Source organism: Equus przewalskii, chromosome 28 (assembly GCF_037783145.1).
Source record: "Equus przewalskii isolate Varuska chromosome 28, EquPr2, whole genome shotgun sequence".
NCBI lineage: Eukaryota > Metazoa > Chordata > Mammalia > Perissodactyla > Equidae > Equus > Equus przewalskii.
The window spans coordinates 22,712,182-22,740,042 of record NC_091858.1 but is presented as its reverse complement, the minus strand read 5'-3'; the positions used below and the strand labels follow the sequence as shown (position 1 = coordinate 22,740,042).

The 27,861-nt window shown below is 39.3% G+C and overlaps 1 protein-coding gene across 1 annotated transcript; it reads right to left on the bottom strand.

Moving 5' to 3' along the window:
* On the bottom strand, window positions 1-27,861 carry MTNR1A (melatonin receptor 1A). The gene is made up of 2 exons (XM_008518624.2): window positions 27,579-27,861; window positions 1-3,087 (listed from the first exon to the last, which is right to left on the bottom strand). Exons 1-2 carry the CDS (start codon window positions 27,805-27,807, stop codon window positions 2,219-2,221), a joined length of 1,098 nt encoding a protein of 365 aa, XP_008516846.1. The 5' UTR covers window positions 27,808-27,861; the 3' UTR covers window positions 1-2,218.

Sequence of the window (27,861 nt, the reverse complement as noted above, 5' to 3'; positions counted from 1 at the left end):
TATACTAACCAAGAAATAATGTTTTCTGGTTTTTTTTTAATTCGTTTACAGAAACACATTTGTTAAACATGCAACAAATTTGTATTTGGAATAGAATACAGCTTATTGGTTGCATATATCAGGTTGGAGAAAATAATGGTCAATTAAATTCAGTTCCCATCCATCACGGACAAGACTAAATAAATATATGATATATGAACACACATGAATAACTGAATAGTTTACATTATGCTAAGAAAAATGCCAAAAACAGAAAGACAGGTCCCTTGTGCATAAACAGGTACACATCTTAGGTAATTATCAAACCACTCTCCATCCTAAACCAACTTTTATTTAATTTCCAACAAATAACAGAAAAAACAAACGGACTACCTTGAAAATGACAATAAATCATATTCGTCTTTCCATATATACATATAAAATTTTTATTAGAACAAATATACACAAGCAGAGACCCCATTGAAGTTCATCCTTGACAGTAACAAGGTACAGATATGCGTAAAAACATGCAAATATATTATATCATGGGCTGTATTTTCAAAAATGTAAAAATAAACTCTTTCGAAAAAACAGGTTTTGTAGGTTTTTATTCAAATTTATACCCAAACTGCAAGAAAATAGTTACAAGTATAAAATAATGTTACAACTCAGGATCATATCTTATGTTCACCTATGTTGAATTCTCTAAACAAACATTTATCCTCCAGCTCAGCGGTCACAGACTCAGTGAAGATAGCAGAGCTCCCGAGGCACCAGGACTCGAGAGTTCTCAGAGATTCGTTGGCCACATCATGGAAATAGAAGATACAATTCACTTTTTTATTCCAAACAAACAGAGCTACTTTCTTGACTCTTTGTCAATAAACCAGATATGCTTGCACCACTTACTGCAAAGTAAGAGTTCTATCAGAAATTAGGGCACCAGGTTAGCACGAGAAAAGACGGGATCAGACACTTGAAATGTACACAGTGTTATAAGCCAATGTGATCTCAATAAAATAATTTTTTTAAAAAGACAGGATCAACATCTAATGTCTAAAAGCAACGATAATCAATTGGTTTTGAAATGGACATGTTACTCCTAGCCCTTCTCTAACAGAACACAGAAATGTGTCCTCGTAATAAAGGTACTGTTTCTTAGGGACGTAGAATTATTTCATTATTACTGAAACACAACACAACACCTAAATAATCTCCTTACTCTTCAAAGCTGTGGAGGCGATTCATATGCCCTAGGATCATCAACATGAAAGATGAAACCATATACTGAAATGAATTATTAAAGAATATTGTTTTGCGATATCTGTAAAAGAACAACTGGTTTAGATATTTCCTTGCCCAAATAGCCTATCAATCTAGAACACGTTCAGCACTGTATCCAAGAATCTGGAGCTCTTTGATTCTTTGTCATTGTTAACTGAGCAGATTTGATGACTTGATAAATTAACAGAGATCAATTAAAAACAGCTGGTCAGTGACGTGAATAATCATGATATCTGGTGACAAAATAAGAAGAAGCCAAATGTCCTATAAAGTTGAATTGAGTTTTACGTGTAGCTATTGCTTTAAAATACGGTAGTTATTGACATCTGAAAAAGAGCTCTGTCCTATAGTTAGCACTTTAGTTGCATGCGCAACTTTTAATAGAGTGACATTTATGAGCCTGACTATAGCTGCCCAGTGCTAACAGTGCCAACTGAAAACCTTGTGCTGGTTGTGGTTGAGTTATTCACTAATTTATTTTCAGACTTTCATTGTATAATGAGTCACTCATCTACTTTCCCGTTTTTTCTACTTACCCGTTTATAAATAAAACACATCATTTGTTTTCCTATTAGAAATCTACAAAAAGTGGAGGGAAAAAAGCAATTACTACCTTTGTGGCACTCATTTACAACAAAAGAAACATTTGCACACTCTTTCTCCACTTGAATACATTCAGAATTTTTATTTAAAATAACTCCCCCCATCCCTGAACCAGATTCTTCAATTAACTAACACCTCTCTCTATGTTCTGTATTTCTGTTCATAAGTAGAATTACAGACTTGTTCAGAAGGCCAATATCACATTAGTTCAGAAACTATAGAGGCAACCTCTTAAGAGTATTAAATTTTCTCAACCACACTATTTTCTCGACATCTGTCCAAAGGGAAGCAAACATGAAAATTAGTAAGACTCTGAGCAGTTTGCATATCTTGCTGGTAATTCTTTGCTTTTTTAAACGGAGTCCACCTTTAATAGGTTATTATTGATCATTAATGGAGAGGGTTTGCATTTAATCCTGTCTGCGACCTCATTCGAGCTATCCACAAAGAACATCTTGGCCGTACACAGTGAAACTATAATTCTTCTGTATTCCTTCCTGAAATTTTGGTTTAGCAGTCCATATACAATTGCGTTGAGGCAGCTGTTGAAATATGCCATATAGTAACTGGCCACAAACAACCACTCTGGGATCCTGGGAACCATGCTGGCAGGGTCTGAGGCCACAGCGAGACCAATAAAGTTTAGAGGAGCCCAGCAAATGGCAAAAAGTACAAAAACCACAAACATGGTGACAAAGTTCCTGAAATCCTGTGGTTTCAGTCTGGGTTTGTTGATAGGTTTCACCCTCCGTCGGACCTGAAGAACCAGGATCCAGATCCTTAGGTAGCAGAAGATGACTATGATCATAGGAACTATGAAATGGAAAACCACCACCGCGATGGTGTACGCTGAACTGACAGACTGGGCGAACGTACAGGAGTAGACCCTTGGGTCATACTGCAGGGTTCCGATATGCAAGTTGGGCATGATTGCCACAAGGGTCAACATCCATATCAGGCACACGTAGCAGAGGGAATTCTTGTTACTGTACAGTTTGTCATACTTGAGACTGTGGCAGATGTAGCAGTAGCGGTTAATGGCGATTCCAGTGATGTTGAATACTGAGGCAATGACACTCAAGCCCATCAGGAAACCACTCACTTGGCAGTGCAGATATCCTAGGCTCCATCCGTTGTTAAATATAGATGTCAGCACCAAGGGGTATGGATAAACAGCCACCACCAGGTCCGCAACAGCTAGGCTCACCACAAATATATTTCCTAAGAGAGAAAGGTTTAGAAAATTACAGGTTAATGCCATTTTTCATGAATTGCATGAGTTTTCTTTCACAGTTATTTTTAAAATAGCTGTTTCCACAAGTGAGATGATCTGACATTGCAGTGACCACCATACTGTAAATGAAGTGGAGACTATTTTCACCAGGAAGCGAGCCCATTGTTGCCCTTGTTAAATCAAGTCCACTGTTCACAAATTCCCACATCTCCCAAACAAGGCATACTCATATCACATCTTTTGTTCTGGAAGCTTCTACATTACCTGAGAAATCTCACGTCATGTTATTTCTCAAGCCAACTATGACATCCCAAAGTTCCAGGCTTTCTATCCCTTTCTAGTTCTTCAACAGTTCTCAAATGGGCCTCTAACTCCTGTTCTTGGAGAGTGATAGATCTTTGTCCATTGCATAATACTGAAGAAAAAAAGGGTTCTATTATCAGCTGAGTCAAAAGCGACAGCATGCACAAAGGCCCTCAGGCAGTGATTGGTGTAGTCAGTTCAAGGAACAGAGAAAAGTTTGGCAATTCCTCAGTAAGTTAAACATGGAATTACCACAGGACCCAGCAATTCCACTCCCAGGTATATACCCAAAAGAATTGAAAACCGGTGTTCATCAGCTGTCTAGGTTAGAACATTGGCTTCATCCCTTACTAGCTGTCTAACTGGGGCAAGTTACATTATCTCACTAACTTCAGTTTCCTCTTTGAAGATGGGGACAATGACAGTATCTTCTTTGTTGGGGTATGGTGAGGATTAAATGAGGCAATCTATAACTGGTGCTGAGCAGCATCTGTCCGATGATAAGTGCTCCATAAATGTTGGTATTCTACAACTCTCCTTCCTCGATCCAAAGGAAACAGCAGAAATCCTTTTATATTTTATAAAGAACTTAAGGTACAAAAATTAAACCCCAAATAGTCAAATTAAGTGATAATTTTCTATATTAATATAATAAGACATTTTAAAGTACAAAAAAAGAATTCTAGTCAAATTTTATGAGATGTTTGGCAAATGCACTCTTTACTTTCGTGGCTCATTTGCCTTTGTTGCTTACTATTGCTCCTGCTTTGAATGGCTCCTCTCTCTAACTTTTAAAATGCTACCCATTTTCCCAAATCCATCTTAAATAGAAATACCCGAAGACTTTATTTATTTGCCCAACCCCATGGAAGAACTTCCTCTTTTGAAGACTCCTAAATCACTTTATTTATACCACTTTTAACTTAGATTAAATAATAATAAATTCCACTCAATAAAAACTTATTAAGTGCATATAATAGATGCTGGGGAAACAGGAATGCACAGACAGGCATCTTATGATCCTCGATCTTAGAAAAAGAAAACAAAATTAAAATAGAGAGAAAGAAGTACAACAAGAGTATGCACAGAATGAGAGGCAGCGAGGAGGGGGTGAGCTGCACAGAGGTGGGGAGGAATATTCCAGGCATAGTGACCATATGTTTTGCCTTTCATTATATTTGTGTGTGAACTTGGCTTCCCTATATTTCTGTACTGTGGTCCTCTGAGATTGTGTCTTCCTCATATTGTTTTCCTGAATAGTACCCACTTGAGACTTTTGCTGAAACGATGGATGAAATAAATTAAATTGTCGTCTACCAACATCTCAAGTAAAATAGGTTTTGCACTTGAAGTTCCTATTTGATTAATTTTATTCACCCGCCCCCAAGAAAGCATGCAGAGAAGTCAATGAAAATAGCAGTAGTGACTAAAAAAGGCAAGGTTTTGCCATGTAAGCAGGAATTTCAGATAAATTGTCATAAAAACAACGTATGAAAATTGGTTATCCTAGGCCAAATTGAAGCAAGAAAAACAAATTGATTTTTCCCACAGACCAATTTCAATTACCAATGAGATATTTAAATTCCAAAGTGGGCATATTTTAATACATATTTGACTCAAAATATCTAATACTTTAAAAATATGTATAACGTATGAAATTCAGCTACAAATTAAATTCTCATCAAAATGGTACATTTTTACCCAGAATGTCATGAAGACAAACTGATCTTATATGTATTTATTTTCAAAAGTGCTTAAATATAAGATCATGAATGATGTCATAGATTTCTTTCACGGCTTGAACTCTCTGCTTCATTTATTTTATAATAATTATGCTTCTTTTTTGTTCAAGTAACTACATTAGTTAAATCATTAGTTTAATTTTCTTTGAACTAATCTCATTTTACAAGTGTTTGCAGGAAAAAAATTAAGCCATAGATTCTATGCAGATGTGGCTATCGGGTAGCTCAGAGGAAGCTTTATCACATCTGCTATGTGTGGAGTATGTGTGAGAGTGTGTATGTGTGTGGGTTGTGTGTATGGGAGAACTCCACCAAGTAAGAGTAATTAAATAATTTAATCATAAGCATATGGTCATCTATTCCATTGTAGTGTAACCATCATAGACTAACTTGTGCTGGCCGGCCCTATTGTATCAATAACAAAATATCAAAGTTATCTTTGCAGGGGCAGCTAGCAAAAACTGCAAGTCATGTAGCTGGAGCATGTGCCAAAGATGGTAACCTTGTCCTTAGATGACCTTGAGCTGCCTAGGAACCAAAAGTCGCCTAACTACAGAACTCAGTGTGATGAGAAAGTGGCTCGGGGTACCTCACAAGACATGAAGGGGTCCCTTGATTTGTAGTACACAGGACTTATAAGACCCTTACGCTCCTGCCATCCAAAAAGATTCCTCCAAGCTAGCATTTTGCATAACCACTCCCACCCCCAACTCCTTAAAACTCTATCCCCGATTCATCTCAGCCAGATGGATTTGAGCTTTGCCTCCTGTCTCCTTGCTGGTCAGCTATGCAATAAAGCTCTTTCTTTTCTCAAAATCTGGTACCACCGTGTTGGCTTCTACACATGCCAGGCAGCAGGTCGTTGCCCAGTAATACTAGCTCTGTGTAACTCTAGGTAGGTAACAATCTACCCATTTTTACAGATATCCATGACTCTATACAACCAGCATAACAAGGCATTCTGAAACTTAACATAATTTCTGTTAATGTCTACCAGTTCCTTCTCTGTTGGATTTAGTTCCAGTCCTTACAGTAGAAGAATCGTAGACTCATAGGATATTATGATTGAGAGGAATATTAGCGATAACCCAGGTTAATTCCTACTTTTTAGAGAGAAAAACTGAGAAATATCAAGTTAGATTGAATGATGCCATAAAATTAGTTAGTGCAAGATTGCAATAATATTGTTTACTTGTTAGTGTTGCTCAGTGGGTTTCCATAAGAAAGTTCATGTGCTCAGAAATAAATGAGGGTTAGAAATTTGGCCCTCTGGCCAGGCCCTGGCTTCAAGCCTTTGCAGACACAATTCTAAAAAAAGCACATTAGAACCAAAAAGTTATAAGGAGATGATGATGGGAAGGGAAGAGATGTAGAGGTTAGAGGTCCCTGTCCTAGCAACAAGAAGAAACAGCTAACAGCCTCACAGTGATTAAAGACACAGATAAGCTATAAAATGCAGAATAAATATTCATTCTGGTGAATAAGACCTTAGATTGTAAGTAAAACATGGCACATACACGAATAAGTTAGTAGACAACTAAAAAGTTGCCTTGTCTAAACTGCCTCTCTCAGAACTAGTCCTGTGATTTCCCTGTCGGAATGACCAAAGCAAGGTGGTATTGATTTTCCATTTACCACAAGTATTTCTCTGCTTCTTAGCATCTCCCCACAGCCCAAGCTATTAACTAACTCTATGGGGGCAGTGCCTGTCTTAGACATCTTTCTCCCTGCTCAAATAGGACCTGGCATAGAGCAAGGCCTTTAAAAAATGTACAGTGAATTTATATTGTGTCAATTTAGCTAAGCTGAAAGGACATTTGCTTGCCTAACTCCAGGTTAGGGTTCCCCACAAGAGAGAATTTGCATGAGATTTAAAAGGCAGAAGTGAAGCGGCAGCCATATTCTCTCTGCGGAAGGTCCCTGTAAAGAACCAGGCACTATTGTGCCTCTTTGACTCCTATCTGCTGGCCTACACTGTGGCGAGGGGCAGCAGCGTGCCCACGGCGTCTCCCACCCCTGCTGAACTCTGCTTTGGCTTGGAGAAAGCCAGAGACTGACAGGAGTCCAGTTCATCCTCCTGGGTTCCAGTCCTTCTTCCAGGGATCTACTTTGCTCTTGCTTCCACTCTTGACATCCATCTTTTCTTCTCAGCTGCCTTTTCTGTGGACTTGAAGGTGGGATGGTTAATTGTGTAAGTGTCCACTTGGACGGGTCATGGGATGCTCAAATATCTGGTTAAACATTATTTCTGGGTGTATCTGTGAGGGGGTTTCCAGAAGAAATTAGCATTTAAGTCAGTAGACTTAGTAAAGCAGATGGCCCTTCCCAACGTGGGCGGACGTCATCTAATCCATTGAGGGCCTGAATTAAACAAAGTCAGAGGAAGGGAGAAGTCGCTGTCTGCCTGACCACTGAGCTGGAACATGATCTTCTCCTGCCCTTGGACTGGGACTTGCATGGTATGTGCTCCTGGTTCTGAGGTCTTCGGATTCAGGCTAGAACTACACCACCGGCCCTCCTGAGTCTCCAGCTTACAGGTGGTAGATTGTGGGATTTGTTAGACCCCAAAATCATGTAAGCCAATTCTTTATAATACACATAATAAATCTCTTATATTTATATAAATATATTAGAGATATATAATAGATATGTATTCTATTGGTTCTGTTTCTCTGCAGAACCCTGGCTAATACAAGGCTCCAGCACCAGACACAAAACAACAGCCTCAAATAGACTGTTGAATCCGCTCCCATAATTGCTCTAGTGAATTTGCTTGTAGGATGGACTGAACTCCAGAATTTGGTGCTGAAAGTAGAGCAAGAAGAACCTTAGGGATGGTTTCTCTGTACTGGTTCTGGGTCACCTAGAATAGATTCTCTAACAGGATTAGATGTAGAGGCATTAAAAACCCTTTTTCCAGTAGCAGAGGGGACACTGGGAGCTCATGGCATGCAGTGGCCAAAGACTTACTTAAATTATCACCTGTCCTCACCTTCCAAGGTGAAGAACAAGTTGCTGCATTGCCCCTCCTACCACTAGGAAGGAAAAACAAAATATACCTCATGTTGACATGCTACACCATCCCATTTACTAAGTAACTCAAAAAGCAGCCAGTTTTGAGTGGAGCCCAGAACAAGAAAAGGCTCTGAAAGCTGTTCTGCCATTTGACTCATCTGATTCCATGGTGCTTGAATTGTTGGTCATAGATCTGGAGGGTGTAAAGAGCCTTTAGCAGGCACATATCAGTCATTCATAAGACAGATCCTTAGGATTTTGCAGCAAATCTACGCTAACCTCTGCAGACAAGGATTCTCCTTTAAAGAAGCAGTTTTTGACTTACTACTTGGCCTTAGTAGAATCTGAATACTTGAGCACAGACCACCAAGTGACCCTGTGATCTGAAAGGTCCCTCATGGACCAGGTATTGTCTGACCCCCCAAATCATAAAGTTGGGCGTGCACAGTATCAAACAGAAGTGGTATGTACAAGATCTGGCTCAAGCATGTCCTGAAGGCACAGGGAAGTTGCCTGAATAAGTGGCTCAGATGCCCAAGGCCCACATTCCTGCCTCATCACCACCTTCCCTCAACCCACACCTACAGCTTCATGGGAAGTCCCTTTTGACCAGATGAATAAGGAAGAAAAGACTTCTGGCATGGTTTACAGATGGTTCTTCATGATATGCTCGTACGACCTGAAACTGGATGTTGCAGCACTGCAGGCCAAATCTAGGGACAAGGATGAAGGGAAATCCTCCTGGTGAACAGAACTTTGAACAGAACTTCATGTAGGTTGTTCATCTTGCCTGGAAGGAGAGATGGCCACAGGTATACACCTACATTGATTCACAGCCATGGCTAATGGTGTAGCCAATGGTCAAGGACTTGGAAGAAACATGATTAGAAAACTGGTGATACCAGGGTCTGGAGAAGAGGTCTATAGAGGCACAGACCTCTCAGAATGGGCACTGACTGTGAAGATACTTGTGTCCCATATGAATGCTCACCAAAAAGCAACCTAAGCAGAAGAGGATCTTGATGATGCAATCTGGGGACATGGGTTAATCTTTCCTCAGCCACCACTGTCCTTGACCAATGGGCTCCCGAAGCTGTCATGCAGCAGAAATAGAAGTTACTCATGGGCTTAGAAACATAGATTACCACTCATGAAAAGTACATAATACTTCATCCACAATAACAGGCAAGCTAAAAACCTATATTAATCCTATTTGGGATAGTAGTCTTTATTTCCTTAGAGACTTTCCCCAATCTTGAAGGGCTCAGTTAACTCCTAGCTTAAATAAACAAATTAATGGCACTTAATAATATCTCTTGTCCATTTTTTCTTTTTTTGGTGAGGAAGCTGGGTCCTGCACTAACATCTGTTGCCAATCTTCCTCTTTTTGCTTAGGGAAGATTGTCACTAAGCTAACATTTGTGCCAATCTTCCTCTATTTTGTATGTGGGACGCCACCACAGCATGGCTTGGTGGGCAGTGTGTAGGTGTGCACCAGGGATCTGAACTGGTGAATCTTGGGTCACCAAAGCGGAGTGTGTGAACTTAACCCCACCATGCCACCAGGCTGGCCCTATATAATATCTCTATTTAATTAAAGAACTCTAAACTGCTAAATTCTGAAATAGAATTCCTGTATTTATTAAAAATGGTACAATCATAGTATTTAACTAAAATAAAATAAATGTAAGGAGAAACGAAAAAGAAGTTAACACTACAAAAGTACTAAATAAGATTCTCATAAAGGTAATTTTTAAAAATTCTAAATTTGACTGTTTTTGATGTACATGGAGAGTATTTAAAAACCTAAAAGTGTTAAATATTATTCTCTGCCTTAAAAATAAAAATATATTCACCCATTATAACTCTACACCAAGAGTACAAAACAACAAAGAATTCATTCCGCTTCCCAAAAGGTTACATTTAAAGCATAATGAACTTTAAGGATAGAAATCCATTTAATCCTTGCAACGTTAGTGTTATCCTAAATTAACGAGTGAGGAGACTAAACAAGTACTTTGCCCAAGGTCACATCCATTGGACGGCAGAGCCAGAGTTTTACTCCAGACCATCTGAATGTTCCAGAGGCCACATTATTCAAAGGGAACATATCACACAAAAAAATTAAGTCTATAATAGGACTAATTTTATGTTGATAAGGAATGTCTCATATATTAAATGATATAGATGACAACCTTATATATATAACCTTTATTGAAAAACTTATTTGATAAAAGAATGTAATATCTACACACCCAAAAAAATGAGTGCAGTTGAAAATATTCCAAGTTCAAATAGAGGAAACAATTAATGGTAAGATAATAGAATAAGTAAAGTAATAACAAAGAATACAGATGAAGTTGAGTTTTTTAAAAAAATATTCACAAACAAAACTCTTAAAAAGTAAAAATTAAAGGGGCCAGCCCCATGGCATAGTGATTAAGTTCGGTATGCTCCACTTCAGCACCCCAGGTTTGTAGGTTTGGATCCTGGGTGTGGACCTATGCCACTTGTCAGCCATGATGTGGTGGCAACCCACATATAAAGTGGAGGAAGATTGGCATGGATGTTAGCTCAGGGCTAACATTCCTCAGGAAAAGAAAAAACAAAAAAAGGAAAAATTAAAGTTTAAACTAAATCTTAAAATAAAATTTAACTGGGTGAGGTTGGTCAAAAGGTACAAACTTCCAGTTACAGAAGTCCTGGGGAAGCAATGTACAGCATAGTGACTATAGTTAATAATATTGTGTTGTGTATTTGAAAGTTGCTAAGAGAGTAGATCTTAAAAGTTCTCACCACAAGAGAAAAAATTTGGTAACTATTTATGGTGACAGATGTTAACCAGACTTACTATGGTGATCTTTTTGCAACACATACAAATATTGAATCATTATATTGTATCCTGAAACTAATATAACATTATATGTTAATTATACCTCGATTTAAAAAAGAAAAAGGAAAAAAGAATTAACTAGAATAGCGTTTGTCTTGCCACAGAAATGTGCTCCAAGCCCCAATATTACCTTAAACCTGGTGCATAGGAGGCAACTAAGAGATATTTAAATAAAGAAAAAAGGAATGAATGCATGAAGGATAAAACCACATTATCCCTTTCAAGAGAGAGTTTTGTATTCTTAAACACATTAAGAAAATCATAAAAGAACAAATAGTAATTACTGATGACAAATTTGCTAATGTATTATTCCCGAATAGCTATACTTTGTCTCTATTATTAACTAATTTCTTTGAAGCTTTCTCATTAATTCTTCCTCAGGTATGGTGTAGCTTTCACATTTCCTATTTATTACCTATTGTCCTCTCATCCATCATGAGGTAACATCTTTAAAAATTCCCATGACTACTTTAAGTACCAGCTACCATCTACCAACCAACTTTCAAATTTCTCTTGAAAAGTTTTTCTGCCATATAAACAAGGTTTTTTATTTTTTCTGCTTTATCTCCCCAAATCCGCCCAGTACATAGTTGTATATCTCAGTTTCTTAGTTGCAGGTCCTTATAGCTGTGGCATGTGGGACGCCACCTCAACGTGGCCTGACCAGTGGTGCCATGTCTGCACCCAGGATCCGAACTGGCGAAACCTGGGCTGCTGCTGTGGAGCACACGAACTTAACCACTCGGCCACAGGGCCAGCCCCTAAACAAGTTTTGACTCTTGTAACTTTGTACTCCATGTCTTATATTTATTTAAAAATGAAGAATTTTTTTTAAATGCCTTGATAGAAAGTAATCCCTTTGAAAGTAGGAGCTACATTTTACACAAGCTTAGCACAGTGTCTTGCATTTTGACAAACCAACAAGAATTTGTTGACATCTATATTCTGTCTAATACTGCAGGTATGCAATAAATATTTATTTAAACAGATATTCAATTCAATATGCACCAAAAGTGCTCAATATCAAAATATGTGAGCATCTTTTTAAGCCATAAGCTCACCAACTCAAATTCACCCTCAAGCGCCTGAATAATATTCAGCACCAAAGAGATTTATTTTTTTCTTGTTCCTTTTTCTGAGACTAATTCCTTCAGTGTGATTGCCTAAAATGCATAGCTCTGTAGAAGAAGAAATCTTAGAGCACCATAATGAGAAAATCCAGAAGTTTATTCCTCATTTGCAGCATTATTAAATTTCACTAAAATTTCTTGAGATATCACATACAGCCCCTGGGTTTTTAGGTCAACTTTATCTACCGTTTTGAAAGATGAGACAATGAGAGTGCTGATTAAGGAACTATCTTTTTGAAGGGGAGTAAATGACACCATGCAGAGTTCTGAGCACCCACAAATGCTTCTTTAAAAACAATCCATTAATTGCCTCCGTGGTAGCCTGGAAGATTCTGAAAGCGTGTGCATTTCTTTTTTAGAAGTTAAGCATTTCTGTCAGCTGGCCGACTTAAAAATATTTAGGAAAAAGGGAGAAATTCAAGGCCTCTTGTAAAGATCTTACCATTCCTCTCAAATATTCTAATTATTATTTTTGAAACATGCTAATAAAGAATGAGCAGAATACGCTCCAGAGACTCTATGGAGATTTAAAACGACTTCCAAGGCAGATATTTTTCAAAGTTGGTATTTTTTTTTAAATATAGAACCATAAATGTTAGTAAGAACTAAAAGCAGGAGGTTTAATCTAGGACTATTTTTATCCTTGGTTACCTTTCAAAATTGCCAAGAGAAAAAATGATTCTGAAGAACTAGCAAAAATAAGCTCTCTTATCCATGATTAACTTAATGCTGAACATGCTCCTTCCTTATAAGATCAATATCTGGAGGAACCAATCAGATCTAAACCCAACCATGTAGACTCAAATGCAAGCACATATTTAGGAGTCTGAAACCTCTGTCCTAAGGTTTCCAGGGAATTCTGGGAATTACTCTGGCAAATTTGGGAAAATTTAGAGTTCCATTACAATGTACTATACAGACCAGAAAAAAAATCATAAAACTTTAAAAAGTGGCTAAGCATGCAAGGGTGAAGAAAAATCAATAAAATATCTTTAAAAGTAAAAAATTGCCTTGAATCAATAATTTGAAATAGCATAGGGAGCTGCAGGAGGAAAACGTCCACAGTGCTAACAAGAAGTCTACCACATTAGAGGTTCTATTAAGCACTGACTTCCTTAGCTTGAAACCATTTCCCAAGTCTGTACATACAAGTTAGTCATAACTTTTTGAATGGAAATAGACTTGTCTGAGATAGTTATTGTAGCTTCCAGAGCCAACTCATTTTAAATTAGAGAACAGCTTGGATATTGAAATAATCAGTCTTTCAGAGGTTGGATAATGAAATTATCAGAATCTCAGTCCTACTTGCTGTGGGGAGATAACGTTTATTACCAAAAAAAAAGTTGAGGCATCTGAGAACTTGTGTAATTTGCATAATGCCATGAAAGAGAATTAGATCCTAAATCTTCAACTTCTGACTGATTTAACTTCTTTTTTTTTTAAGGCAACCTATTTTTGGTGAGGAAGATTGGCTCTGAGCTAACATCTGTTCCCAATCTTCCTCTTTTTTTTTCTCTCCCCAAAGCCCCAGTACATAGTTGTATATCCAAGTTGCAAGTCATTCTAGTTCCTCTATGTGGGATGCTGCCACAGCATGGCTTGATGAGTGGTGAGTAGGTCCATGCCCAGGATCTGAACCTGTGAACCCTGGGCTGCTGAAGCAGAGTGTGCAAACTTAACCATTCGGCCATGGGCCAAGTCTCTGATTTCACCTCTTACCATTTGTATTGTCTACCTACTTTAAAAAAAAGAATACATTTAAAAAGAAATAAGCATTTAAAAACTTAATCTAGGGGCTGGTCCCATGGCCAAGTGGTTAAGTTTGCATGCTCCACTTCAGTGGCCCAAGATTTTGCTGGTTTCGACCTTGGGTGCAGCTGACATGGCACCACTCATCAAGCCATGCTGAGGCAGTGTCCCACACAGCACAACAAGAAGGACCAACAGCTAGAATATACAACTATGTACTGGGGGGCTTTGGGGAGAGGAATTAAAAAAAAAAAAAAGATTGGCACAGATGTTAGCTCAGGTGCCAATCTTTAAAAAAAATTCACCTAAAAAGAACCAATCATAGTATGCATGCTAATAATAACATAACAATACCATTATTTGTATAATATTTTATAATTTTGAAGTGATCGGTGGATGGATGGATGGATGGATGGATGGGCAGGATCTAAGTTTACCCTCCTAGCATCCCTGTGAGATCAGTGCCCCATTAGACAGATGGAGAAGCTGAGGCTTAGTGAGGTTGTGCAACCAGACCCAAAACACACTGTAAATAAAGGTATTGCACATATAAGACTCAGCCTGGAACTTCTGATTTTAATTCCTGTGCTCCTTCCACTGTACCATGCTGGGCTGTTTGCCGGGATTAGAAAAACTGATCATTTATCTGTGAATTTTGGGTTTCAGTTTTATTATCTACCTGAGGAGGCTGTCGTAAAGACAAATTTAAAACAAAATGTGGGAAAGTGTTTTGAAAACTGTAAATTGCTCTATGCACATAAGTATGAAGTATTAGACATTCTAATCAAGAAAAGAAGTTATTTTTCTACTTTATCCACAGAAAACAGACCAAATTAGCTGTCTATGAAAAGTGTAACATAAAGTGCAATTCCATCAGTTTTCTATTTTAATTTTCTCGAATTTGAAAAATGTTTCAAGTACAAGTTCATAAATAAATTTTCAAAAATAAAATCGTAGGATTAAAAAGCTAAATTCCCTTAATAATTGAGGTTGGCTTGACTGGGGTGCTGTACAATATTTGTATTTTAAGTGGAAATGTTCACCAAAAGATGGCCATCAGTTTTTGCAAAATCAATTATGGACCACAACAATAAAAAGGAGGCTTAAGGGGAGACTGACATCAGCATCATGGCAGAGTGAACTTGCCCGGGACGCTCTCCCCTCCAACATACAACAAAAAGGGGCAACCATACTCCAAAAGATAATATCCTAACAACACAAAAACCTCAGAGAGAGACACAGCCACACAACGGAGGGTGGAGAGGTTGAAACCCCCCTCAGAGGAGCTAGAACAGGGTAAGAGAGATCTTCACTCCCTCCTGGAAAGGCTGCAGTCACTGCTGTGGGAGGACCCATGAGTGAAGGAGGAGGGGACGGGTCACACAGCCATGGGACCACCCAGGACTCCCTTCGGCCCTTACAGCCTAGATGGAAGCCCTCTAATGGGGCACATGCTTTCGTGGGGGGGGTGACCTCATCAAGCCAAGACCCCAAGAGACCAGAGAGTGAGAGCTGACTGAGAAGGCCCAGAATGCACACAGGAGAAAGTGCCCCTCCCCCAACGCACACTGCACTGGCTGAAGACGGGAGGCTGAGCATATGCAGCTCTCGACCCCCACCCAGTGGCAATAGGCTGTAACTGCAACCGAAGAATATCAGAATGAGAAAGAGCCGAACTTCCAAGATCTGACACGACATCAAATCTCCAGACCAAGAGAGAAAACGACAAGCACCCAGGACTGAGTCCTGAGGACACAGAAATATGTAAACTAAACAACAAAGAATTCAAAATAGTTTTCATCAAAAAACTCAACGGGGTAAAAAAGAATGTAGAGAGAAATAATTCAACGAGTTCAGGAGCTACTTCACAAAAGAGATTGAAACTATAAAGAAGAATCAACCAGAAATATTAGAGATGAAAGACACAACAGACGAGATAAAACAAAATGCGGATTCCCTGAGTGCTCAAGTGGACATCATAGAGGAGCAAACCAGCATAATCAAAGATAGACATGTTGAAATGCTCCAGACAGAGGAGGAGTGAGAACCAAGACTAAAAAGAAATGAAGAAAGTCTCCAAGAGACATCCAACTCAATGAGGAAATGCAACATAAGAATTACAGGTATTCAAGAAGGTAAAGAGAAGGAGAATGGAGCAGAAAGCGTGTTCAAAGAAATAATAGCAGAGAACTTCTCAAATCTAGGGAAAGAGAGGGAAATATGTATGGAAGAAGCTTCCAGATGTCCTAGATTTGTCAATGTAAAAAGATCTACTCAAGGCAAATAGTAGTAAAACTGGCAAAAATGAATGACAAAGAAAGAATACTCAGGGCAGCAAGGCAGAAGAAAATAACCTACAAAGGAACCCCTATCAGGCTTTCAGCAGATTTCTCTGCAGAAACTTTACAAGCTAGGAGAGAATGGAAAAATATTCAAAACTTTAAAAGACAAGAATCTTCAGCCAGGAATATTCTATCCAGCAAAAATATCCTTCAGATATGAGGGAGAAATTAAATCTTTCCAAGACAAACAAAAGCTAAGGGACTTCGTAGCCATAAGATCCCCCTAAGAAATCCTCAAGAAGGCCCTCATACCTGAAAAAAAAAGGGAGAAAGGGGTCACAAAACACAGAGTAAGGAGATAAGTAATTAGACAGAAACAGAATAGGACAGCAAATATTCAACTATAGCATTAGGCTAAAGGAAAGAAAAACACCAAAAACAAAGACAATCTTGTCACTTTAACCAAAAACTCACAACACGAGTTGGAATAAGATAAGAGAAAAACAACTTGGGAGGGGAGGCAGAGGGGGACTGAATCAGTTTAGACTAAAGAAATAAGAGGCCATCAGAAAATGTACTCTTATACAGGAGATCCCGAATACAAACTTCAGGGTAGCCACTAAACTAAAAAGCAGAACGGAGACACAAAAAATGAATAAGGAGAAAACAAAGAAACACATCATAAAAAACTACATAATTCAATGGGTAGACCAAAACACACAGGACGAAAAACAAAGGAATACAGGAAAACCAGAAAATAAGTGATATAATGGCAGCATTAAGCCCTCATACACCAATAATCACCATAAACATACATGGATTGAATTCTCCAATAAAAAGACACAGAGTGGCGAGATGGATCAAAGAAAAAGATCCAAAAATTTGCTGCCTCCAGGAAATACACCTCAGCTCCAATGACAAACACAGGCTCAGAGCAAAGGGGTGGAACTTCAAGCTAATGGCAAACAAAAGAATCAGGTGTTGCAATACTTATTATCAGACAAAGTAGACGTCAAGATAAGGCAGGTAAAGAGAGACAAAGAGGGGCAGTATATAATGATCAAAGGGACACTCCATCAAGAAGACATAACACTTATAAATATCTATTCACCCAACACAGGAACACCAAAGTTCATAAGGCAACTATTAACAAACCTAAAAGAAGATATTAATAATAACACAATAATAGTACCCCACTCACATCAATGGATAGATCATCCTGAAAGAAAATCAATGAGGAAACAGTGGAATTAAATGAAAACCTAAACCAGTTGGACTTAATAGGCATATATAGAACATTCCATCTAAAAACAGCAGAATACACATTCTTCTCAAGTGCACACAGAACATTCTCAAGAATGTTGGGGAACAAGGCAAACCTCAATAAACTTAAGAAAATTGAAATTTTAACAAGCATCTTTTCTGATCATAATGCTATAAAGCCAGAAGTTAATTACAAGAAAAAAGCTGAGAAAGGGACAAAGATGTGAAGACTAAACAACATGCTATTGAACAAGCAACAGATCATTGAAGAAATTAAAGGAGAAATCAAAAAATATCTGGAGAGAAATGAAAATGATAACATACCATACCATCTCATATGGGATGCAGCAAAAGCCATATTAACAGGGAAATTCATTGCAATACAGCCACACCTCAACAACAAGAATTTTAAATGAATTAGAAAAAGAGGAACAAACAAAGCCCAAAGTCAGCAGAAGGGGAGAAATAATAAAAATCAGAGCAGAAATAAATGCTATTGAAACAAAAAAAGGCAATAGAAAGGATTAATGAAACAAAGAGCTGGTTCTTTGAGAAGATAAACAAAATTGACAAACTCCTAGCCAGACTTACAAAGAAAAAAAGAGAGAAATCTCAAATAAACAAAATCAGAAATGAAAGAGGAGAAATAACAACATATTCCACAGAAATACAATGGATTATAAGAGAAAACTATGAAAAACTATATGCCAACAAAATGGATAACCTAGAGGAAATGGATAAATTCTTAGACTCTTACAACCTCCCAAAGCTGAGTCAATAAGAAACAGACAATCTGAATAGACCAATCACAAGGAAAGAAATTGAAACAGCAATCAAAAGCATCCCAAAGTATAAAACCCCAGGACCAGATGGCTTTCCTGGGGAATTTTACCAAACTTTCAGAGAGGATTTAATACCTATCCATCTCAAGCTATTCCAAAAAGTTAGGGAAGATAGAACACTTCCTAACACCTTCTATGAGGCCAACATCACTCTGATACCAAAGCCTGACAGAGACAGCACAAAAAAGGAGAACTCCAGGCCAATATCACTGATGAACATAGATACAAAAATCCTCAACAAAATTTTGGCAACCTGAATTCAGCAATTCATCAAAAGGATCATACATCATGATCAAGTGGGATTCATACCAGGGACACAGGGATGGTTCAACATCCGCAAATCAATCAACGTGATACACCACATTAACAAATTGAGGAATAAAAACCACATAATCATCTCAATAGATGCAGAGAAGGCATTTGACAAGATCCAACAGCATTTATGATAAAAACTCAACAAAATGGGGATAGAAGGAAATTACCTCAACATAATAAAGGCCATATATGACAAACCCACAGCCAACATCATACTCAATAGGCAAAAACTGAATGCCATCCCCCTGAGAACAGGAACAAGACAAGGATGTCCACCATCACCACTCTTATTCAACATAGTACTGGAGATTTTGGTCAGAGTAATTAGGCAAGAGAAGGGAATAAAAGGAATCCAAATAGGGAGTGAAAAAGTGAAACTCTCACTGTTTGCAGATGACATGATCTTATACATAAGAAACCCCAAAAAATCCATCAGGAAACTAATTGAAATAATTAACAACTACAGTAAAGTTGCAGGGTACAGAATCAACTTATAAAAATAAGTTTCCTTTCTATACTCCAGTAACGAAGTTACAGAAGGAGAACTCAAAAATATAATTCCATTTGTAATCACAACTAGAAGAATAAAGTACCTAGGAATAAATTTAACCAAGGAGGTGAAGGACTTATACGATGAAAACTATAAGACATTACTGAGAGAAATTGATAACGACATAAAGAGATGGAAAGAGATTCCTTGCTCATGGATTGGAAGAATAAACATAGTTAAAATGTCCATACTACCCAAAGCAATCTAAAGATTCAATGCAATTTCTATCAGAATCCCAATGACAGTCTTCATGGAAATAGAGCAAAGAATACTAAAATACATATGGGGCAACTAAAGACCCCAAATTGCTAAGGCAATCCTGAGAAAAAAGAACAAAGCTGGAGGTATCACAATCCCTTACTTCAAAAGGTACTACAAAGCCATAGTGATCAAAATGGCATGGTTCTGGTGCAAAAGCAGGCACACAGATCAATGGACAGAACTGAAAGCCCAGAAATAAAACCACACATCTACGGACAGCTAATCTTTGACAAAGATGCCAAGAACATACAACAGAGAAAAGATAGTCTCTTCCACAAATGGTGTTGGGAAAACTGAACAGCCACATGCAAAAGAATGAAGGTAGACCACTATCTCACACCATACACAAAAATAAACTCAAAATAGATCAAAGATTTGAAGATACGTCCAGAAACTATAAAACTCCTGGAAAATAATATCGGTAGTACTCTCTCTGACATTGAACTAAAAAGGATCTTTTTGGGGCCGGCTCCATGGCCAAGTGGTTGAGTTCTAGCGCTCTGCTGCTGCGGCCCAGGGTTTGGATCCTGGGCGTGGATGTGGCATTGCTCGTTGGGCCGCGTTGGGGCGGTGTCCCACATCCCACAACTAGAACGACCTGCAGCTGAGATGTACAACTGTGTGCAGGGGGGGGGTTGGGGAGATAAAGAGGGGGGAAAAGAAAAGGGATCTTTTCAAATACCATGTCCTCTCAGACAAACGAAACAAAAGAAAAAATAAATGGGAATTCATCAGATTAAAGAGCTTCTGCAATGCAAAAGAAACTAGAATCAAAACAAAGAGACAACCGACCACTTGGGACAAAATATTTGCAAGTCATTTATCTGACGAGGGTTTAATCTCCACAATATAAGGAACTCACACAATGGCACAAGAAAAAAACAACCTGATCAAAAAATGGGCAGAGGAGATGAACAGACATTTTTCCAAAGAAGATATACAGATGGCCAATAAACACATGAAAGGGTGTTCGACATCACTAATCATCAGGGAAATGCAAATCAAACTACACTAAGATACCACTTTATGCCTGTCAAAATGGCTGTAATCTCTAAGACTAAAAATAACAAATGTTGGAGAGGCTGTGGAGAGAAGGGAACCCTCATACACTGCTGGTGGGAATGCAAACTGGTGCAGCCACTATGGAAAACAGTATGGAGATTCCTCAAAAAACTAAAAGTAGAAATACTATATGACCCAGATATCCCACTACTGGGTATCTACCCAAACAACTTGAAATCAACAATCCAAAGTAACATATGCACCCCTATGTCCATTACAGCACTATTCACAATAGCCAAGACATGGAAGCAACTCAAGTGCCCACCAACCGATGATTGGATAAAGAAGATGTGGTATATATATATATATATATATACATATATATACAATGGAATACTACTCAGCCAGAAAAAAAGACAAATTCATCCCATTTGCAGTAACATGGAAGGACCTAGGGGAATTATGCTTAGCAAAATAAGCCAATCCGAGAAAGACAAACACCAGATGATTTCACTCATATGTGGAATATAAAAAAGCACATAGACAAAGAAAACAGTTCAGTGGTTACCAGGGTAAGGGGGGTGGGAGGGGCACAGGGAGTGAAGGGGAACACTTATGTGGTCACAGTCAAGAAATAATGTACAACTGAAATCTTGCATTGATATAAACTATTATGAACTCATTAAAAAAAAATAATTGGAAAAAAAAGAAAAAAGGAGGCTTAAGGGGCCCGCCCGGTGGAGTAGTGGTTAAGTTTGCGAGCTCTGCTTCAGTGGCCTGGGATCCATCTGTTCAGATCCTGGGCACAGACCTACATACCACTCATCAAGCCAGGCTGTGGCAGCATCGCACATACAAAATAAAGAATGATTGGTACAGATGTTAGCAACAATCTTCCTCAAGCAAAAAGAGGAAGATTGGCAATAGATGTCAGCTGAGGACCAATCTTCCTCACCAAAAAAAAAAAAAAAAAAAGGATTAAATTTTATCATGAAAAGTTTACATGTACAAATATTGTTAAGACACCAGATCCAAATGTTAAGGAATACTGTATATCTGTTCCAATTGCCCACGCCCCAGAAGTTAGACTTTCTTGCAGTTCTATTTACCTTCTATCTGATACTCATGGATATTTAGTACATCAAGAGAAAGCGCCATTTGCAGTGAGAGGAAAATGTAAGACGCAAAATGAATCTTTAAGGGAAAGAAAATTACTGAAAGAACAAAATGTCTCAAAAATATTGTCCAAAATGCATTGCTTTTATATTTCTTTTGGGATTTGGGCAATTGGCTTATATATGGATATTTCATTGTGTTCTATGTTTTTGGCTTTAAGGATCCCCTGGAGCACTGGTTTTTAAGTTACCTGTTAGCCCTGTGATTAGCCACTTTGATGGCCTCAATACAGACATCCTGAACTGATAATGCAGGAATAACTGTCTGATTCTTTATTTCAGGAACACAGCATGGTGAAGTCTCTCTCTTCCACCCGCATTTAAGCCCCTAACTGAGAAGGCTGTGCTCGCTTGAGTGAGCCCCATGGTTCTTCAGATGTGTGTTCTTGCAAACAATGACCAGGCTGGTCGCCTGCTCTTCCCCAGTGATTATATTCCGATGGGGTCATTACAGGCTGAAAAGAGCCTGTCTCTCCCCGTGGACCAACCAGAGGCATGAAAGTTAGTTCACCAGGACTGCTCACTCACACACGCTGTCAGCCAGCTCATCACAAGCATCACCAGCTCATCCGACCCAAACTCACGAGAACCTGCAGACACCCCAGAGAACCAATCCATTGTTGGCCAACTAGCAAGAGTCCCACCAAAGAGGGCTTGAATTACTCTGTGTGGTTGGTTACTTCATTCTCTTCCAAGAAGGGAAAACTATGTAGCAAAGTTTAAAAACTTGTAAACATTCCTTGGGAAATAAGGCAAAGAAACCAGATGTCATTACAAGATTTTTCGCCAGCAGATATGTGACAAGTGAATCAGATAGTGTAGGACAAACGAGGCACGCTTTCCTAAGGACGCTTTCCTAGATCTATGATGCCCATGATCACTATCTACATATATGTCATTGTGTCCACATTCCTCCTCGTTGCTAGTCAGTTTCATTGCAATATAATTTACAACTTTGCAGTGAGTTTAATAATCACGTAAATCAAAGGACACTAGAATCAGAAAGGACTCAAAGATGTTGTCCGACCCAATCATTCTACTGATGCGAAAACAGTCCAGAGAGGTGAAGACTTAACTACAATCACAGATCCATTGAGTAGCAGCCCTGGAGTCCAGGTTCTGGACCCATTCTCTTTACAAGCTCTCTCCACACTTCCCTATAGGCTCTGACATATTTGTCCCCAGCACAGAAGCATTCGCCTTAGGAGCAGCTGCATATAGTTACACTTGCTTCCACCCCATCACTGATGCTAAAACCATCCTGCATCATCATGTCTGATCCCTGAGCCCTCTCCCAACATTTCTGAGTTAATACGGGAAGCTTCCAGCCAGTGCCTTCCGCACCGCTCCTTCCCATTCCCACAGCATCCCAAAAGGCTCAGAACTCAGAACTCCGTGAGGCACGTTGCTTTCTGGGGCTCGTGAGTCTCCGATGACCCATCAATTCTGAGTATCATTTCAGCCACATTGTTGGTTTGAATGCTTTCGTGGGATAGGGTAAGAGCCAAAATATATAAAATATTGTTTTAAGAAATCCAGAAATGAACTTCTAGAATATAATATGCTTGTAAGTCCAGGGGTGTCTTTTTTGCTGATTCACAACAGACACAGGAAGCAGAGACACAGTGTGACCTCTGCTAAGACATTGAATCTAATGATGGTGACCAAGGAATACTGGAGGCCAAGGAGTAAGAGACAGACAGTGGAGAAGAAGGAAAAAGAAGGCAAGGGAAGAGAAAGGAAAGGAAGGAAAGAGAAAATAAAAGCCAGCATACAGTGAACAGGTTGGCCAAGGGCTCTATGAAGGTGGGTATGAACACATTCCGTGGGACCCACGCTGTGGTACTGATGAACTGATGGTGAGTGTGGCCCAGGTAAGGGAGAAGGCAGCGATCCTCAGGCTTCACTGCCTGAGCAATGGATACAACCAAGAGTCAACATCAACACGGGCAGCAATCTGCTCGTGGACGGTAAAAGAGAAAAAGTTCAGATTCACGGTTTTCGGTACTCAGATTTGGCATAAGTTCTAGTTCCAGTTGTGGATAATAACACTACCACAACAATAAGGTAGTATTACCGGACTATTTCTGAATGACTTGAGACATTATTTCATGATATTATCTTATTTCAAATCATTTCCCTTATTCAAACCATTTCTCAAAAGTGATGGTCACATATGTATATACATATGTAAAAATACGTCACCCATGGTTTACGCACTTTGCTGTGTGTAAGTTATGCCTCAATTTAAAAATAATATTTTGGGGGGCTGGCCCCGTGGTACTCTGCCTCAGTGGCGCAGGGCTTCACTGGTTTGGATCCTGGGAACAGACCTAGCAGTGCTCATCAGGCCATGCTGAGGCAGCATCCCACATAGCAGAACTAGAAGGATCTACAACTAGAATAGACAATCGTGTACTGAGGGACTTTGGGGAGAAGAAGAAGAAGAAGAAGAAGAAGAAAGATTGGCAACAGATGTTAGCTCAGGGCCAATCTAAAGAAAATAAATAAAGATAATATATTTAAGTAGGCATGCCTAAGACCTATAAGGCGCTTAAAAATGGCCCTGTGGCTCAGTGGTTAATGTCGTGTGTGCTCTGTTTCGGTGGCCCGGGTTCATGGGTTCGGATCCCGGGTGCAGATTTACTCCACTCATCACCCATGCTATGGCGGCATCCCACATACAAAGTAGAGGAAGACTGGCACAGATGTTAGCTCAGGGCTAATCTTCCTCACAGAAAAAAAAAACAAAGGCCCTGGTAGATCCAAGATTTAAACCCAGATCTTTGAGGCCCAAAGTCCATGTTCTTGCCTTACTCTGTGCAGCTCTTTGAGTGGTAATGCAGGATGGTTATAGATAATATTCAATATGGGCCTGAAAGAAACAAGCACAAGAGTGGAATAACACAGTACCAATCATCCCATCTTTGAGTCATTCTGGGGGACATTTTTTTTTTTTTACAATACTGACAGTTTACCCCACTGTGCACCAGATTAAAAAATAATAATAAACCACTTTAGATAACTGTCTCCCTAAAATATGACGTCCCTGTCTTCTTAAGCAGAACATACTGTACGTGACTGGACCTTCCTTGATGGCTCGGGGTCATAATTAATAAATATATTATTGCACTGTGCTGTTTCAGGAGCAATTAATGGTGAGCAGGGTTATTTGCTTCCTCACAAAGTGCCTGCAAAGGTTGTGCTGTTCAGTTTTTCCCACCTGCTTTTAGTGAATCTACTTTAACCCACACCGTTTGCCACATGTGCTATTCCTTTAAATGTGCCAATCTTTCTCCTAATTTACTGCTTATAATCTACGGGGACCCAGGCACTAGCCTCAGAGTTTTGTGGAATTCCAAGGCAGGACAAATTAGCTGTGGGTGAGAGTCTGTTATTTTTGTTTATTTCCATTTATTGGATATATTCTAGCTAGAATAGATGGCCACATAATTGAATTTTGAATAGGCAAGGTATTTTGTATTCTTGCTTTATTTTTTTTGAAAATGCTTTATTGAAGTACAATGTACATATAGAAATGTGCACAAACACTAAGTCTACACAGTTCAGTTCAATCATTTTTAAGAAACAACACCTCCTGGTTAGCTTCACCTAGAATAAAAGAACACATACCACCTGCTTTATCCTTTTCAAAGTGGTTCCGTGTGCATCACCTCAGCAGGTAATCGCAACAATCGTGCGAGGCTAAAAGATGAGATATTTTCTGTATTTGACAAATGTGGAAAATGAAGGTTTGATGACTTAACTGATTTCTCAGATCACAAGGTAGACAGCACAGATATTAATCCTAGCATTCCAGTGCAGGAATCTTCCCGTGACACTATGAAATTTACTCAGAGGCTGCAAATAGGGTAGTGTCGATTCTAGTGTCAAATTTTGGATGGGAACACAGCAGATGTTCTGCCAGCATCTCGGAGCCTGTTTCGGCTCTGATTGGCCAATGTCCCTGACAAATGGCTGTTAAATATTTTGAATTTCTTCCCCGAGACGCCAAATGTCAACACGCTCTCTTGGGAGGAGAAGAGGTTCAGAAAAATCCTTCAATTATACCAGATTGCCAAGAGAAAGCGCTAGTTCAAAACTTAAGATGGCAGTGTTCTTATTTTTTAGCTCATTTCTTCCATTCTGTTTGTTCCATCTTTTCACCCTCAATGCCAACAAAATAAATCTAACTGAAATGGAAGGATGGAACAATCACAAGAACTTTTAATAAGCACCCCAAAGCCATATTTGATCAGCTATCTCTATCACTGTTTCAAATTACCATCCATTCTAGAAAGCCTCAAATGGTTTGAATTGCAACAGTGGTACCTCTGAATTAAAAGTCCCAATTATAAGAATATGAAAGTTCAAAAGCTTCACAGATTAAAGCTCCCTGTGCATCTCCTAGTCAGCTAAGAGATGTAGTATTTTACAGACCACCCTATCAAAAAGCTGCTTAGCAAACGAACAAAAGACCAAGTGGTGTGGAAGGAGCATGTCTCACAAGATGTTTTTTTAAATAGAACACAAGAAATAGAATTGTTCTGGGCATGTGGATTTTTTTTTTTCTAAAAGAAAGGTTCTGCAGGATTCAAGCTTCCCAAGTCTGCAATTATTGACGTCAATGAAGTAGAGTGAGCTCTCAGTCAAACCCAGCTCCACCACTTCCGGTCGGTAAAAGCAACTTGTGTCGTCAGATTGTAAATCGGGTAACAGCGGCATCCACTGCAGGGCTGCCTGCGGATCCAGTTAACACGGCTCTCAGAACCGTGTCTGGCCCAGAGAAAGCTGCTTTTATTGCCAAGAGGGAACGTGCTACTTCTTGAAGGCAGGATCCCTCTAGTTTAGGCCAACCTGCAAAGTGAGGTTATTCCATGGACTAACTCCAATTCAATACCTGTTATCAGGTCCTAATTAACGAATCCTTAAACTATGCACTGTCCCGAAGCATCAGGGAAAGGGAAAAAAAGGGGGCCCTCCCAAAAAGGAGCTAAACAAAATCACAGCGTTGATCATCTACCTGGATAGAACAAAAATAATTGCTTTTAACAAACACATAAGTACATAGTTCCTCCCCCTAGCGACCCTCACCTCCAGAAAGTTTGCTTCCAAATAAGGAACTAGGCACATCATCATCATTTCCAGGTCTGAAGGTCCAGCGTCCTATGGACAAATCGCCCCTGGGCTCCCACCCACGATAAGCTAATTTCAGTTCATTGCTTGGAAGAAAAAGCAAGTTTAACTCAAGCACAAAATTAGCTTTAGTAGTATATTATATGCAAACATACTCTTTACTACAACAATCTCTATTTTTAAAATGTAAACTTGTTTAACTTGGAGGAATAATACTCACTTTCTGAAGCATGTTTTAGGAGCCTATGGTTCTTTTTAAATTGTATGCTAAAAACTGAAAACCACTCCTGATAACAAAACTAAAATCATTGCACTATCATTTTGCCGGCTTATAAATTTTCTCATATTTTAACAAAGTTGGGAAAAATAAATTATATGTAAAACGAAGCAATGGACAGGTTTGTTGAACTAATTTGAAATGCCTTCTTGAAGAACTTTATACAAACTGTATCCGTGTCTTTCAATCTAACAAGCCTCAGAAACTGAAAACTGTACAGTGGGGTTGTCCCCTAAAATAAAAAGAACCTGACTCTAGCAAAGGTTTCTACCCCTTGGAAACTGAAGATGCTTTACTGTTTTATGCAAAAACATCTTAGAAGGGTGGTTTAGAGGAAAAGTGAACAGATGGGCTTCAGTCTCTATTAGGAAAAATGACTCCAGTTCCCAGTTTCTAAGAAAAAGAATTGAACTTTTCTTAGGAAGTGTCATTTGAGGGCTAAGGATGCTGCGTTCTGGAAAGGTGGCCAGACAGGGGAGAGGCTGCCGTCCGGTGAGAGTTGGGGGCTGCTGGTCCAGCCCGCCTGGCCCCGGGAGTCCCTACCTGCGTTCCTCAGCTTCTTGTTCCGATACACGGACAGGATGACCAGGAGGTTGCCCAGGATGTCCACCACGATGGTGAAGATGAGGATGCAGGCGAGCGTGGAGGCCAGCCACGAGGGTCGCGGCCACGCGCCCTCCCCGCCGCCGGGCGCCAGCAGAGAGGCGTTGAGCAGCGCGCACCCGTTGCCCCTCACGCTCCCGCCCGGCGCGCCCCACGGCCACCCGGCCATCGCGCGGACCCCGCAGCGCCCCGCCGCCCCTGCGAGTCGCCCGAGCGCCGTGTG